Source organism: Hylaeus anthracinus, unplaced genomic scaffold, assembly GCF_026225885.1.
Source record: "Hylaeus anthracinus isolate JK02 unplaced genomic scaffold, UHH_iyHylAnth1.0_haploid 3, whole genome shotgun sequence".
Classification (NCBI taxonomy): Eukaryota; Metazoa; Arthropoda; class Insecta; order Hymenoptera; family Colletidae; genus Hylaeus; species Hylaeus anthracinus.
In genome coordinates, this window is record NW_026535284.1 from 1,146,411 (window position 1) to 1,160,739 (window position 14,329).

The window sequence follows — 14,329 nt, forward strand, 5'->3', positions numbered from 1 at the left end:
GGGGGGCTGACCCCCCCTCCTAGACCCCCTGCCGGAGCCAAGAGACTCCGTCCTCTTGACCCCCGCGAAACTATCAACACCTCTCAGGCTAACTCTGTACACATTCGCGTGGTGCGCTGCAGTACTCATTGTTGGGGGCTCCGCCCCATTGGGGGCAAACCCCCGAAGCCCCATTTTTCTTTTACAAGCTCTTGGAATAAGTTTAAACCGTTATAGTGTGTTTTTATATTGTTCTGTTTCACACAGAGTCGTTCAACCGTCTTGATCCTTGATTTCGAGAGCCTGTCGTTAACCAAATAGCGACGAATCAGCTGTTCCGAAAAATCAATATATCGATTAGACGTTGACACGGCTAACCAGAGAAAGACAGAATTAATATATTTCTCGTTTCATTCATGTTGAATTCATTTGTCTTAACCCATTGACAGGGTTCCCCGCATACTTGAATGCAATTCACTCGATTTCCTCCACTTTTCTCAAGAGGGGTCAACGAAATAATCGAATCGAGCTGCAGTTGTTCAGTTTTTCAAAAACCTTTGACCGAAAACGATCGAGCTTATTAGACCACGGTTCTGATCAAAAAGTTTTCGTGTTAAGGTAAATGAACGCGATATCAGACACGGTCCTGAATTAAAATCACGTATCAATTGGTCGTTAGAATCCTTGATATTCGGCTTATTCTGATTGTACAGCATTCAACGTAAGATTGATTGACTGAGTTCGATCATCGAGACTTCGTCAACCATCTTCGTTTTCCATAATCAATCAGTCGAATAGTGCCGAATAATCTTTGGATTCAGCCAATTGATGTATCGAATTACTAATGATTGGTCGAATAGAGTTCAACACGGAACTCAACCAATTATTTATCGTTCTCGACGTGCGTTGGTCGAAAAAGAGTCGTAATATCGAGACTCAACCAATCGTCACGATTTCGAAATTCATACATCAAAAAAACAACGCGTCTAGGGCAGGAATTGTCAGATGCAGTCCTACCGATGAATCTACTGACAATTCCGAGACGAAACGCACGCACTCCGTAAATTCGATCCATTTGAATCAATCACTCAATATTAATTTGGCGAGTGATAATCCGATTGTTTGTATCTTTTAAAAAATTTCAGAAGTAAAAGTATGCAACAATATGTTATATACAGGGTGTCCCAAAAATGTTGTAACACCTTCAAAAAGGTGGTTCGGGAGGTGATTTGAAACAACTTTTTCCTTAGCGAAAATGTTGTAGGAGGCTTCGTTAAAGAGATATTAACAGAAAACCCCGACCAATCAGAGCCCGCGTATACCGTTGGAGCGGCCGTGGTAACGAACGTTATGCGCTAAGCGGCCGCTCTCGTACGCTATCGCGGGCGCTCCAACGGTATACGCGGGCTCTGATTGGTCGGGGTTTTCTGTTAATATCTCTTTAACGAAGCCTCCTACAACATTTTCGCTAAGGAAAAAGTTGTTTCCAATCACCTCCCGAACCACCCCTTTCCAGGTGTTACAACATTTTTGGGACACCCTGTATAGCGTGTTCATATGTATAACCTAACCTAACTTACGACCTTTTTTGTTAGTAACTTTTTAATAAGCAGTAAGCGACGGTTAAGTTACTAGAAAAAGTTACTCAGGAGGGTGCCGTTGACAACATATGTCAAAATCAAGGTCATAGTCGAATAACAATCAAGTAAAGTTTTGTTAAAATCCTGCATTAAATAAATCCATGGAACAACTAAATACCTTATGATACTGTAACCTCTAAAATTCAAGCGTTCGTATACTTTTGATATCTAGCGTAGGAGGTTCGCGATTTAGGTATTCTTACGTGCTGTCGGTTAAAAGAACCTCTTTGGCCGCTTCTATTAACGGGTATGGCCGGTCGTGGCATTTGCCGCGGAAGTCGTCATTGTCGATCGTCCAGAACATAATTCCACCCAAGTGCTTCTCGTTCGCGTATTTGGCTTTCAGTCGTACTATGTTTTCGTCATCGTAGCCCACCCACTGGTCTCCTTTGAACGCGTAGGGGCCCATCGCATTAGAATTCGGCTGTACCACTTCCCAGTCGTCCGAGGCTGCGAGGCTCTCGCAAATCTGATTAAGGTGCGTGCTCGAATAATTAATTACATATATTTATTCATTTGATGAATTCATCATTCGGTATCTCGAATGAATCACACCGTTGTCGAAATATCCCCCTAAGAGGTTCATATAACATTGCATTTAATACGGCTAAGCTTACGGCATTATATACATTCGCCACTTTGCAGGTCATACGTTTAAATCATATAAAACTTCGCTACATGACGCTGCACCACCGTCGATTACTGACCATGGCGCCAATATTGCTAAAACCGACACCGAACACAACGTGTAGTGCCCCCTTAAGGGAATTCCAGAGTACCAGCTTTAAAAATAAGTGGATAATGTGGAAGCTATTAAAAATATGTTCGCGTGATACAGGTGACGATGGTACCACAGTATAAGTATAACCATTCTTTAAATCTTCATATCATCGATCGGCCCTTAACACTTTTATTCGTACAAATAGTCGCTCCGCATTTTCACGATACCATATTAGTATGCAACCAATTCCAATTAAAAACTGACCTCGTAATAAGCTAGATAGCCCTTCTCTCGAGTAGCGTCACCCTCGACTCCAGGGCCATCTGCCGGTGATCCTAAATCGGTTGCGTCCTCGTTGAAGAGCGTGTAAGATCGTCCGTACGTTGGGATGCCTAAAATGATCTTTTCTGGTGAGGCACCCTTCTTCAGTAGGTACTCGATCGTATAATCCTGAAAAGTTTTCAAATTTACTACAATGGATCGAGAAAAGCTTGTTCTCCCTATTACTAACGCTGCCAGAGCAGCGATGAAGGCATCCCCGAGGCTACGCTAAATATTAGGTTGTCCCAAAAATTCGTTTCGTGATTTACACTCAACTGTTTTGTCTAGCAATGTTTACTCGCCGCATGCCCAGAGTTGGCAGTGAGAAACTCGTGATACCACGTGGTGTACCCACTACGCGCTATACCAATGATGGACATTCGTGAGATTTTTCCTGATCATGCGCATTGCAGCGATCGTTGCAGTCTTCACTGTTGTATACACTTACTTAGAATTTAGGGTACCATTGGATCCCAGTAAGGAACAAAATATAATGTCCTCTTCTTTTCCTCGATGATTCCTGACGTGAACGGCTGCTGTTTATTATCATTTTTTTTTAATTTTCTCTAATATTACACTCACGAACACTAACACTCTTGTACTTAATTTGTCCGTTAAAAACGCGAGAAAATTGCACAGGCCCCTTAAATGCACCTCCTCTGGCGGTTCGAATACATGTATGGTAACAGACGACATGTAGCTGTGACGTCAGCTTACGCATGCGCAGAAAGGAATTCCTCGAAGGAAAAATCCCACGAATGTCCATCACTGCGCTATACGCCTCCTGCTCGCTACCATGCGACAGATTTCTCCGCACCCCACTGACGGAAATCACTGCCAATTCTGGGCGTGCGGTATATATATAATGTAAACATCTTACATGATATGATTGGTCGGTGAATTTTCGTTAATAATTCAAAAACGGAGCACCATCTGATATTTTTGCAAAGGAAATTGTGGTTCAGGATCGTCTCAGCTACCCTTCATTTTCGGTTCTGACACTAATTCTGGGACACCCTGTATATAGCCATGTTAACATCTTACAATCGTCAATTCGCTGTCATAGTTGTACTCGTTGTCCTCTTCCAAGGGATACAAAGGGGCGTGATGATTCACTGCCGGCTCGTAGGACGAGTGATAATCGTACGAGAGAAGATTAATAAAGTCCAAATACTCGTTCAACCTGGGTACGTCATAGCCTTTGTCGATGTACTCGATACCGGCTGGCATCGCCAACGACAACAGCAGTCTTGGTCTTCCGGTCTTTGAGGACTCCCTGTCGAACTCCTCTCTGAGCTCCTGCAAGGATAATTAAAATACCTATTTATAGACATAAGATTACTTATCGATATAAGGTATTACGATAACAAGGGGAACAACTCTACCTGCACCAAATTGGCGTAATTGTCCTTGTCTCGAGGCTTTCCACCGTCTCTGAAGGCAGGGTACTCCCAGTCAAGATCGAGGCCGTCGAAGTGATTTTTTCGAAGGAACTTGATCGAATTCTTCACGAATTCTCGTCTCCTCTCGCGGTCGGCCACCATTGGAGAAAACCTGCTGGAACCTTCGTTCCAGCCACCGACAGCTAGTAAGGTCTTCAGGTTCTTGTTATATGTTTTCAAGCCGGTAAACTTGGCGTATCCACCTGCGAAAATATCGCCAGTTTAAGTTTTTATTTACCCAGCATTTGTTTACTTTTACCGATCGTGTATGTCATGTATTCTAAGGGAACGTGCTGTTTTACCGAACGTGTATGTCATGTATTCTAAAGGAACGTGCTATTTTACCGACAGCAGTATATTCTATACGCTGTAATAACGAACGATTCAGACGGACAATTGTCCGGTCGTTTACCGGTAAAGTATTTGGTTAATTAATTGGTAAAATATATTTTTACAAGACAATTGACCAAATATTTGTGTTTAGAGTCGATCAAATTATTAAGATTATTTTCTTCAACTTAAACTAATTTTTAAAATAATTAAATTAGACGTATTTTATTACAAAATACTATTTAAAATTAATGTAACCTACGTTATGCTTCTGACTACTATAGTTCATTATGGCACTGCTAGATAGTATTAAAAACTTTTATGGTAATAAGGGTCTGGTCATTTACCAGTTGTAAGTTAGTAAAAATAAGTAAAATATATATTCTACCTAGGTATAACAATTAATTGTTAAGTCGTTAACAGAATAAGAAAAGAAAGATGTATATTTTATTTTGTTTAATACAAATGTCTAATCTAAGACAGAAATAGGGCAAACACAAACTCAAATATATTTTGTTATACATACTTATTAATAGATTACCAATTAGATTTAAAGCGGACAGATAACATAAATCCGGACACACTTTCATAAAATAAAGAAAAATGATAATTAGTTTATAAGTAGGATGTAAGAAAATTAATAATGTACAACTTTGCAACGTAAAAGTCTGAAAATGTTGATATATGTACAGATTTTATGTACTGTAAGTGTACGTATTTAATGTAACGAAATAGTGAGAAGGTCAGATTTATGACCAATTACTTTAATAAAAGCAATAAAAAAATATATATTGTACCAGTAAAATAGAACAGAGATAGCAAAACCCTAGGCTTCGAATAAATCTGAAGTTTGCCGATGTGTTTGTCTTGTTCACCTCTTTGGAAAATGTTCAAAAGAGGAAACGAGACAAGCATATCAGCAAACTTCAGATTTATTCGAAGCCTAGGGTTTTGCCCATCAAAAATAGAATCACTAGTAATAGGGATCTGTTCTATCGACAGAAAACCTCCTGTATTCTATGACGAAGTACTGTTTTACCAACAGGTGCTCTCCGTATTCAATACGACTTTCTAGTGATTCTTATCGTTCATATTTATACCTTTTTCGATGTCCTGATATTTGTCGAAGGGCTTCAAAGCGTTGTCCTTGGTGAAGCCGCCGAAAGCATAGATCAAGTGAGTACACAAGTACGGGTTAATATTCTGCGGCGAGAACTTCGCAGTTCCCGGCCGATAGATGGACCAGTTTGTGTAGTAACACACGACTTTTCGCTCGGCATTTCCTAAACAAAAAAGAAAGGTGTTCATTTTCCGTATGGACTACATGGATACTGCTTGTTCTGTTTTATTATTTTTTAAGTGACTTTAGAAAAAAAAAAATATTTATCAATTTGTCTCATAATAAATCGCCCCATGAGACTAGACCTGGCATTTGAGACCAAACTAGAGACATCAATTCACAGATATAGAATTATCTTTGATGAGTAGAAGTTATGTGGTTGTATTTGGGTCGACTTGCGGTATAAAAACAATATAATTTTGCCGTATAGTTTGCATCTAGATATCGTATTAGTTGGTTACGCCTTCGTTAGATGGCGAACGCATTTATTGTTTGTTTGTTTATTAAATTAAAATGCGTACATTCGTAGAAGTATTTCGCACTACTTAACTTTAATCGCAATAAGGAAAATAAAAACAATCAACTTTTTAATTTGTAAGTCGAGGTTGTCATACTCTTTACTATAGTTTGCTAATAAACTTTATGTAGGAATAGTAACTCGTATATTATACATTGTATATAATATATGTATATATATATTTTATTGTATAACAAACAAAAATAGAACCTTTTAAAGAGATATATACTTTTACATATACTTTTTCCTTACAACTTAATAATCCTCAGTCTTCATATTGAGCTCTCTTTTTATTCATAATGTACATGTATAATACTGTATGTAGCTTAACCTACTCGGTTTTTTTTTTCTTAATAGGAACTTTTATTGTACTTTTGAGTTTTGGTTTATTAAGTCTTCATTCTTAACGAAGTATTATTTTTCTCCTTCCGATTATCCGATACTTTTTCTTTTCCATTTGTTGATTTTTCTTATAATATCTTATTGATATCTTTTAGAAATGTGTTCAAGGTTTTATATACTTTAACCTTATGTAGTTTTATTAACTCGATTGCTGACTTCCCCACTTTCTCAATTTCTTTTTGATGTTTTGTCCATATTGTGCTTCGTTCAACATTGTACAAACCACATTCAAATAAGATGTGATCTATGTCTTCATCTTCCTGGCCACATGGACAAGTTGAATCTTCCACTATCCCTTTCCTTGGAAGCAATGGTCTTGGTTTATAAAATACAAAGATAAATTAGACAGATCAACAATAAGGACGATCTCAAGGATCAGGTGTAACCACTATAATCTAAGGTTTATATCTTGCTCTCTTGTGATTTGGTCCTATTTCTCTCATAAAGAGAGCTCCCTTCTCTCTTCCTATTTCCATTGCCTTTTCTTTGAACTTATTCCAAAATTCTTCTTTTAGATCTACTAAAATATCTTTTGCAAACACATTTATACTTTATACTTTATTTATTTAAGGTGCGAGCGATCTTCAGTCACTCATCGCACCAATATGTGGTACAAAATTATACATATTCTTTGGGTTATCATATAAATACATTGTTTTTTTACACTTCCTTACTCAAGTTTATCCATATTTGTCTTTTATTGAACACATTTAGAACATGTAGGATTTTCGTACTTAGGATACCCTACAAGGACCATTAACTATATACAAATCAAGACGCAAATAAACAACGAAGACTTTAATAACAAATAACAATAACAGAAAAATGTTCAAAAGATGAAACGAGACAAACATATCAGTAAACTTTACATTCATTCGAAGCCTAATGTTTTGCCCATCACTGCTTTTATGTTACGAATGCGGGAAATCCCTAGGTGCTGAATTCCCTAGTCTAGTAATATGGGGTTTAGTTGGTTCAACTGTTCTAACCCCACAAACACATCGTGGATCCAAAGTGGTGCCTACGAGGTAGTTGTTTCGAGATAGTCACGTTCTAAAGTATAATTGAAAACTTTTGTAAAATACGCTCTTACTGCTCTCACACACATTCGTAATACTCGAAAAATAATTGTGGCAACAACGCTGACTGTTATTATGCATCTTTTCTACGGTAAGTTTCAGATTTTAATGAACTATATTTTAGTAACTGCGTGGTCAATAATTTTAACTTTTTTTTTAACGGTTCATAATATCGCTTCTTAGAACATATCAAAGTTGCTGTAACTTCCTAAATTGCACTTTGATTTAAATTGAAAAAATTGCAAAATTACAAAATTAAAGTTACAAAATTTTCGTAAAATTGGCGTGGTCAATTTAAAACGAAATAGGCTATTTAATCAAAAAACAATGAAGACATTTTGTTAAAATCTTCCATTAAATAAAGCGACGGAATAAGTACTTTGCTAATACTATGCCAATTTGTGCAACGTTGAACACATTTGTGAAAACAGTGGTCAATGAAATTAGCCATTACCTTAGCTGTCTTTCGTCCTTTTTTTTTATTAGCATGCGATATCTGAACGAAATAAATTCAATAAGTGGGTCAGTGCACTGTATGAGGAGTTCCAACTATGTAGTGTAGAAGTGTTATCAAAATCTCGAGCTTGAAGTTATGAATATTTTTACCACTCGCGGCGCAAGTGAGCATAGACTACGATATATATGTATATGCCATATGTGTATGTATTATCATATATATATACAGGGTGTCCCAAAAATGTTGGAGGTCCTTGAAATAGGTGGTTCGAGAGGCGATTTGAAGTCCGAGGCTTCGTTGAGGAGATATTAACGAAAAACACTGACCAATCAGAGCGTGCGTATACCGTTGGAGCGTCCGCGGTAGCGTATGAGCGCGACCGCTTAGCGCGTAACCTACGGTACCGCGGCCGCTCCAACAGTATACGCACGCTCTGATTGGTCAGTGTTTTCCATTAATATCTCCTCAACGAAGCCTCGGACAACATTTTCGCTAAGGAAAAAGTTGTTTCAAATCACCTTCAGAACCACCCCTTTCAAGGTGTTACAACATTTTTGGGACACCCTGTATATGATAATACATACACATATGACATATATATACCGTAGTCTGTGTACACTAGCGCCGCGAGTGGTAGAAATATTCATAACTTCAAGCTCGGGATTTTGCTAACAGTTTTCTAGTAACTTTCGTATGGAGTTGGATCTCCTTATACAGTCTTCATGGATACATCCAAGTAAAAATGAGAATCTAGAACGCACACGAGTGAATGTTTGATTTACGTCACTCTTCTCAATCACATATAGTATAGTATTTTTCATTTTTATTCAGTTTAATTACATCTATTCTTAATCGTCTGATAATAAATACAAAGAGAAGATTAATGAACCGTACGGTGGTGCGTGACGGCTTCTCTTTTATTTTCACACACGTTCATTCACTTGTCGAATGAATTTGCCGGTCACCTTGCGAGATCTCTGCGGACGCGCACTTTCGATCAGAGAGTAACCCTCGGTGCTTTCACCGATCGAGCGAATCGAGGCCGTCCGATGGCAATGTAAAAATCGAGCCGAGAATTAACAAGATCGTTCCTGACCCTCACCACCCACGTGACATTGAAAACTCCACATTCTACTATCCACTACGCTATACTTTAGTAAATTATATGGAAATGGTGACGTTAGTGGTTTTCAGCTAACGACACATCTTTTCGATTGTGACCGTTTTTTTGTTTAATAAGAACACGTTGTTTTTGCTTTCTCTTAACTGTTTCTGTTACACGTGACGCCTCCTTTTCTCGTGCAAGTCTCGAGGTCTGTTTTCACGTGATGTGAAGCAGCGGCTTGCGAACCGCAGTGACATTGAATGTCACGTTCATCACCGTGAAGACTGTAAATGTCAAGGTACCATTATGTAGATATAATTATTATTGATTTTATTTATCCTTTTAAAATGAAATAAACTTTATTGGACTTTTGCTGAACCACTTATGATATATAACGTTTATATAATAATGCATTTGATAGGTTGACATAATAATAAATTAATTAAATAGAATTGTAATAAACTAAAACCAAAAAATATATATTAGAAGAATTGGTCCAAAAACGGGTTACTACTTTCATTTTGGTATCTACTGGTTTACCTGTTTACTCAAAATGGATAATTTTGGTGTGTTGTGGCACCTCCTGTTTTCCCTACTATAGGGACAGATGCCGCGAGTCTTCCTACAACTTTTAAATCCCTACTCAGAACAAGAAAATATCGAAATTAACTTATAATAAGTAAAAAAAAAATATACAGTGTCAAATATCGGTACTGATAAGAATTTATAACGAAAAAAAAGTTTTTTAATTTTTAAAAATAGGAAAAAAATAGTAATTATGGAAGGCCCACTACCGGACCAAGCTTAAAAGTTGCAGGATGAATAGAAGTTTCAAATAGAAAATTTTCAATAAAATCGAAGGATACACACAGTTTTAAATTTGAAATATCTCGATTAAAAACACTTTAAATATTTCTTTTTGTATTTTTTTCTATAAATGCCATCTAAAAACGAAAATTTTGAAGAAAGAATAATTGAATGTCGACCATTATTAAGAAAGTTATGAGCATAAAACCAAAAAAAGAGTGTTGTTTTCTAAATTCGATATTTTTTGAACCATCGATCAGAAAAATCTCAAAATTGACCAGGAAGCTTCTTTTGAGGGGTAATAATAAATACCAAAAAATTAAGAAAATAAAAAATAAAAAATTGTTCAAACCGTCCGATTTAGCGTGGAATGCTCCATATGCAATAGTAATTAATACTTTAACTATGTACCACCATCACAACATTAACCAAATACTACTCTAGTAGCATTTATGGTTGACCAACAGTTTCCAATAGTTGGGAATCAGTTGGGATATAGTTAGTTCTTTTGCCTACAAATGTCCAAATAAGGGCCTACGTTAAAAGGATTATGACAATTTTCCTACAAAATACCCAATGTTGGGCTAACAATTAGTATTGTTGGTTAATTAACAAAAAACTTGCAACAATAATACTACGTCGGACCAATCAAAGCACGCCAACGCTTAAACGTTGTCCTTAGACGTCGTGGAAATCTTGTTACAAACAACAACCTGTTGTTATATTCTAAAATGAGTTCTTTCTATTCTTATTTATGAATAATACTCGCGGTTTTCTATCGTTGGGCCATAGTTGGCCCACTGAAGTTTTGTTATGTACAGTCTATTGAACTTTATTCATTGATTATTCATCAAATTTGTTTACTTTAATTTCACAAAGCAAAAATGAAAACAAATGAAAAGCTTTGTTGCCCTCACAACGACAGGGCGAGTCTTTCGACTCTTGTTTCTTTTAATTTTTAATCAATGTGATTCTGGGCGGGCACCGTTGTCACCAGACAGTTAATTTTTGTTATCCATTTCTGTATTTTATGTTACGCATTGACATTTACAATAAAGCACAAATAATGATTGAAAATGATGTGCGTGAAGCCAGTCAAAGCCAGCGAATTACGAATATAATTCGCAACGCGAGTGTTTTATTTTTCGAGTTAAAGGTGAAATGACTGTTATATGTATATTATGTGCAGAATCTGCACTGCAGATGCATGGCGTCTTGCAGTCCGTTTGATGATCCGTTCTAATATAAAGCAGGTAAGTGGTCATTTAATATGGAAAGTGAAAGATCCGTTCCTACAACAGTAATGCGTATTGTTTTATTGCGTTCTATTTAATATACATTTTTAATTAATATGAATTTTTGTTCTTAACAACGACGGTTATAAAACAAAAAACTGATCGACGAAGGCGACGGTAGGAAGCGACAAGGCACTAATGCAGTTGAACGCGTGCATTTATCACGATTAGACGCGCTTCGTACATAATATTTGTTCTATTTTATTTTTACATAATGTACAAAGTAATTGAATTTGAAGCAACTCAAGATGGTGACAATGGAAGTGTTAGTGTTGTACGATCGGAGTGGCTTACGTCTTTAAAAAAAGAATGCATGTGGCCTCCATAGAAATTAATGGCAAAATTTAATAAAGCTTTAGAAGGGGGGATAATGCCCGTTAATGAACGTTACACATCCAAAAGTTGAATAAAAGACTAACATAACAAAATTTCAAATAAAATATTTTTCAAATATACAAATTGGTTTTTATTTCAATGTTATTATTCAATTAAGGTAAAAGAAATAATCTCCAAAAAACATTCTGAAAGCTGTTTTATTGAAGTGTAGTAGAGCCAATTGTCTGCCTACTGTTGGTTTATTGTAGCTAGTCAAGAGTTGGCCCTACGGAAAGAAATGTTCATTTGGGCCTTTATATTGAATGTAACCTGGGGCTTAGATTGGGTGTGATCGTTGGCTCAGTTGAAGAAAATGGCGACAATCCTAACCGTTGGCCAACCGATATTACGTCAATGGCCCATCAAAATGCCAACAATAGTTGCTACTAGGGTACTTAAAACAAAAATTGGGTAGACACTCTGGTGACAAACTATTAATAAATTTCTAATAATTGCCGCTAGATAGCTGCGATTAACTGGAAAATTAAAAGTGTTCCTAGGTACATCGTCTAGGAATAACACTTTCTCTATAATATTAATTTGACCTTCACGACTAACAAATGAATTACATTAATTTCTGTTTAATGTAAACAAATAGAGTGCAACGATGAAATTTTGTCACGTGTCAAATTTGATGCGTGTGATTTGTTTTGCCATCACTGTTGCAAACTGTAACATGGGTTGGACAAGGTTAGAATTACTGGATCGGAGGGCCAGTAGTCGTGGGAATGATCGACTGCGATATAAAAACCACCGAGATTCTCTTTCACCGTATTGGCGCACGTTTGAAATACTTTCGCGTTATATCGTGACGGTAATGGAGTTAAGAGTAGCGCATAATACGAGAGATAATATCGGTAAGAGGGGCATTAGTTGGCCGCAAACCTAGAATTCTTGTCGTATCTGGCCGACATTGCGGTCTAGCCCGCCAACAATACACAGACAATAATCTACATTATTCTTTTTCATTCGCATGCGTTCCCTGCGGTTAATAACATCTTCCACGCTATTACTTATGGTACCAAGATCTCTCATTTAGAGAAATTAGCAGTTATTTGTTTATTAGAGCTGCGGGGTGAATTCCTTGCGAATATTGTTGGGATCATTTATTTTTTACTGTAGTAGATTGGTATTCCCGACCTCCACTGCCATGCCATCTAGGCGATTTTTGTTTAAAACTACTTACCTTCATTCTTTTGTTATCACCATGTAAAGCACGTTTAATTGACATAATATATATACATGGTGTCCCAAAACTGTTGTAACACCTTGAAAGGGGTGGTTCGGGAGGTGATTTGAAACAACTTTTTCCTTAGCGAAAATGTTGTCCGAGGGTTCGTTAAGAAGATATTAATAGAAAACCCCGACCAATCAGAGCTCGAGTATGCCGGTTGAGGATAGGCTACGCGCTAGGCAGTCGCGCTCATTCGCTACCGCGGCCGCTCCAACGGTATACTCGCGCTCTGATTGGTCCATTTTTTCCGTTAATATGTCCTCAACGAAGCCTCGGACAATATTTTCGCTAAGGAAAAAGTTGTTTCAAATCACCTCCCGAACCACCCCTTTCAACGACTTCCAACATTTTTGGGATACCCTGTATTCTTTATTTTCTCGTACATTTCTTAAAGTAATTTGCGCACCTCAAACCCTAACAAACAGAAAATAGAATTTGAAAATAAATATACAGCAGTTTGTGGAAATTATACAGGAGCATAATGCGAAAGTACGGTCGTTGGTTGCTTGTCACGAGAAAAGAATAATGCAATGATTGCAGAGTCGCTTCGAGTTAATGATATTATTATTTGCATGTAATTTTTTGTAACGGGACATTATAATCATTGTTATAGTCAAGGTTATAAACTGCGGAATATAATTCGGACTTTTGAGTTGGTATGAAATAGAATTATACTCTAATCATACTCGAATCGAGCAACTTGATATCTTTTTAAAAATTTAGAAGACTTTCAATTCTATCTGACATCGATGGGACCTCTTTTAGGTACTCGATGTACAGTACTTCAGGAAACATTCAGAATTCAATATTCTTAAGCAACGAATTTTTTCTTTGGACCGCTACTTTTGCTATACATATAATTCTATCGATATGTATACTAATGTCTACCTTCACTCCACAATCTACATCGAGTATATTGTCTTTATTACCGATGGCATTATAGGATTAAGAGTGCGCAGGAGCCAGAGCCAAACTCCGAGTTGACTTCAGCGACGGTTGCTGTAAGTATAGACAATACGTATCGCAAATCTGTAAATACTATAAATCACTTTAGATGATTTTGGAATACTTATAGATAATATATACACATATGACATATATGTTAGAATCAGACTTTGTCCTACGACGGTTCTGGGGTAAGTGCCGTGCTGTTCCTCACAGTTCTCTTACCAAAAGGCAATGCCTTTCCCACTCCGTGGCCAGATCCTCTAGGACAACGTCTTTATACTTTTAGGCAATGCAACGTCGGATTGCTTGCCAATCGACACATCTGTTAGATATAAACAAACAGACCTTCGTCACTCGATACTTAGTGCCGAGGTATCATCTCTCGCCGGCCGGCCGCCCATAGTGGTCGCCTGGCATTCATCAGGAATCCGATTGGTCGTCCTGACCCTGCCATAAAACTATCGCAGTCCAAAATGCGACGAACTATTTACCGTAAAAGGTTCCTAAGGACGTTGGTATTGGTGTGCTTGCAGTTATAGTCTCGAATCATTTTTTTG

The 14,329-nt window shown here is 37.3% G+C and overlaps 1 protein-coding gene across 1 annotated transcript in view; it reads right to left on the minus strand.

The window, feature by feature from the left end:
* LOC128893691 (mucin-2-like) overlaps positions 1-14,329 on the minus strand; it is a 37,350-nt gene that overhangs the window by 11,528 nt on the left and 11,493 nt on the right. The window contains exons 3-7 of the mRNA XM_054154845.1: positions 5,534-5,716; positions 4,047-4,306; positions 3,706-3,960; positions 2,605-2,790; positions 1,827-2,088 (exon numbers count right to left, since the gene is read on the minus strand). Of these exons, the coding sequence (XP_054010820.1) occupies positions 1,827-2,088; positions 2,605-2,790; positions 3,706-3,960; positions 4,047-4,306; positions 5,534-5,716 (1,146 nt within the window). The remainder of the gene's footprint in view (positions 1-1,826; positions 2,089-2,604; positions 2,791-3,705; positions 3,961-4,046; positions 4,307-5,533; positions 5,717-14,329) is intronic.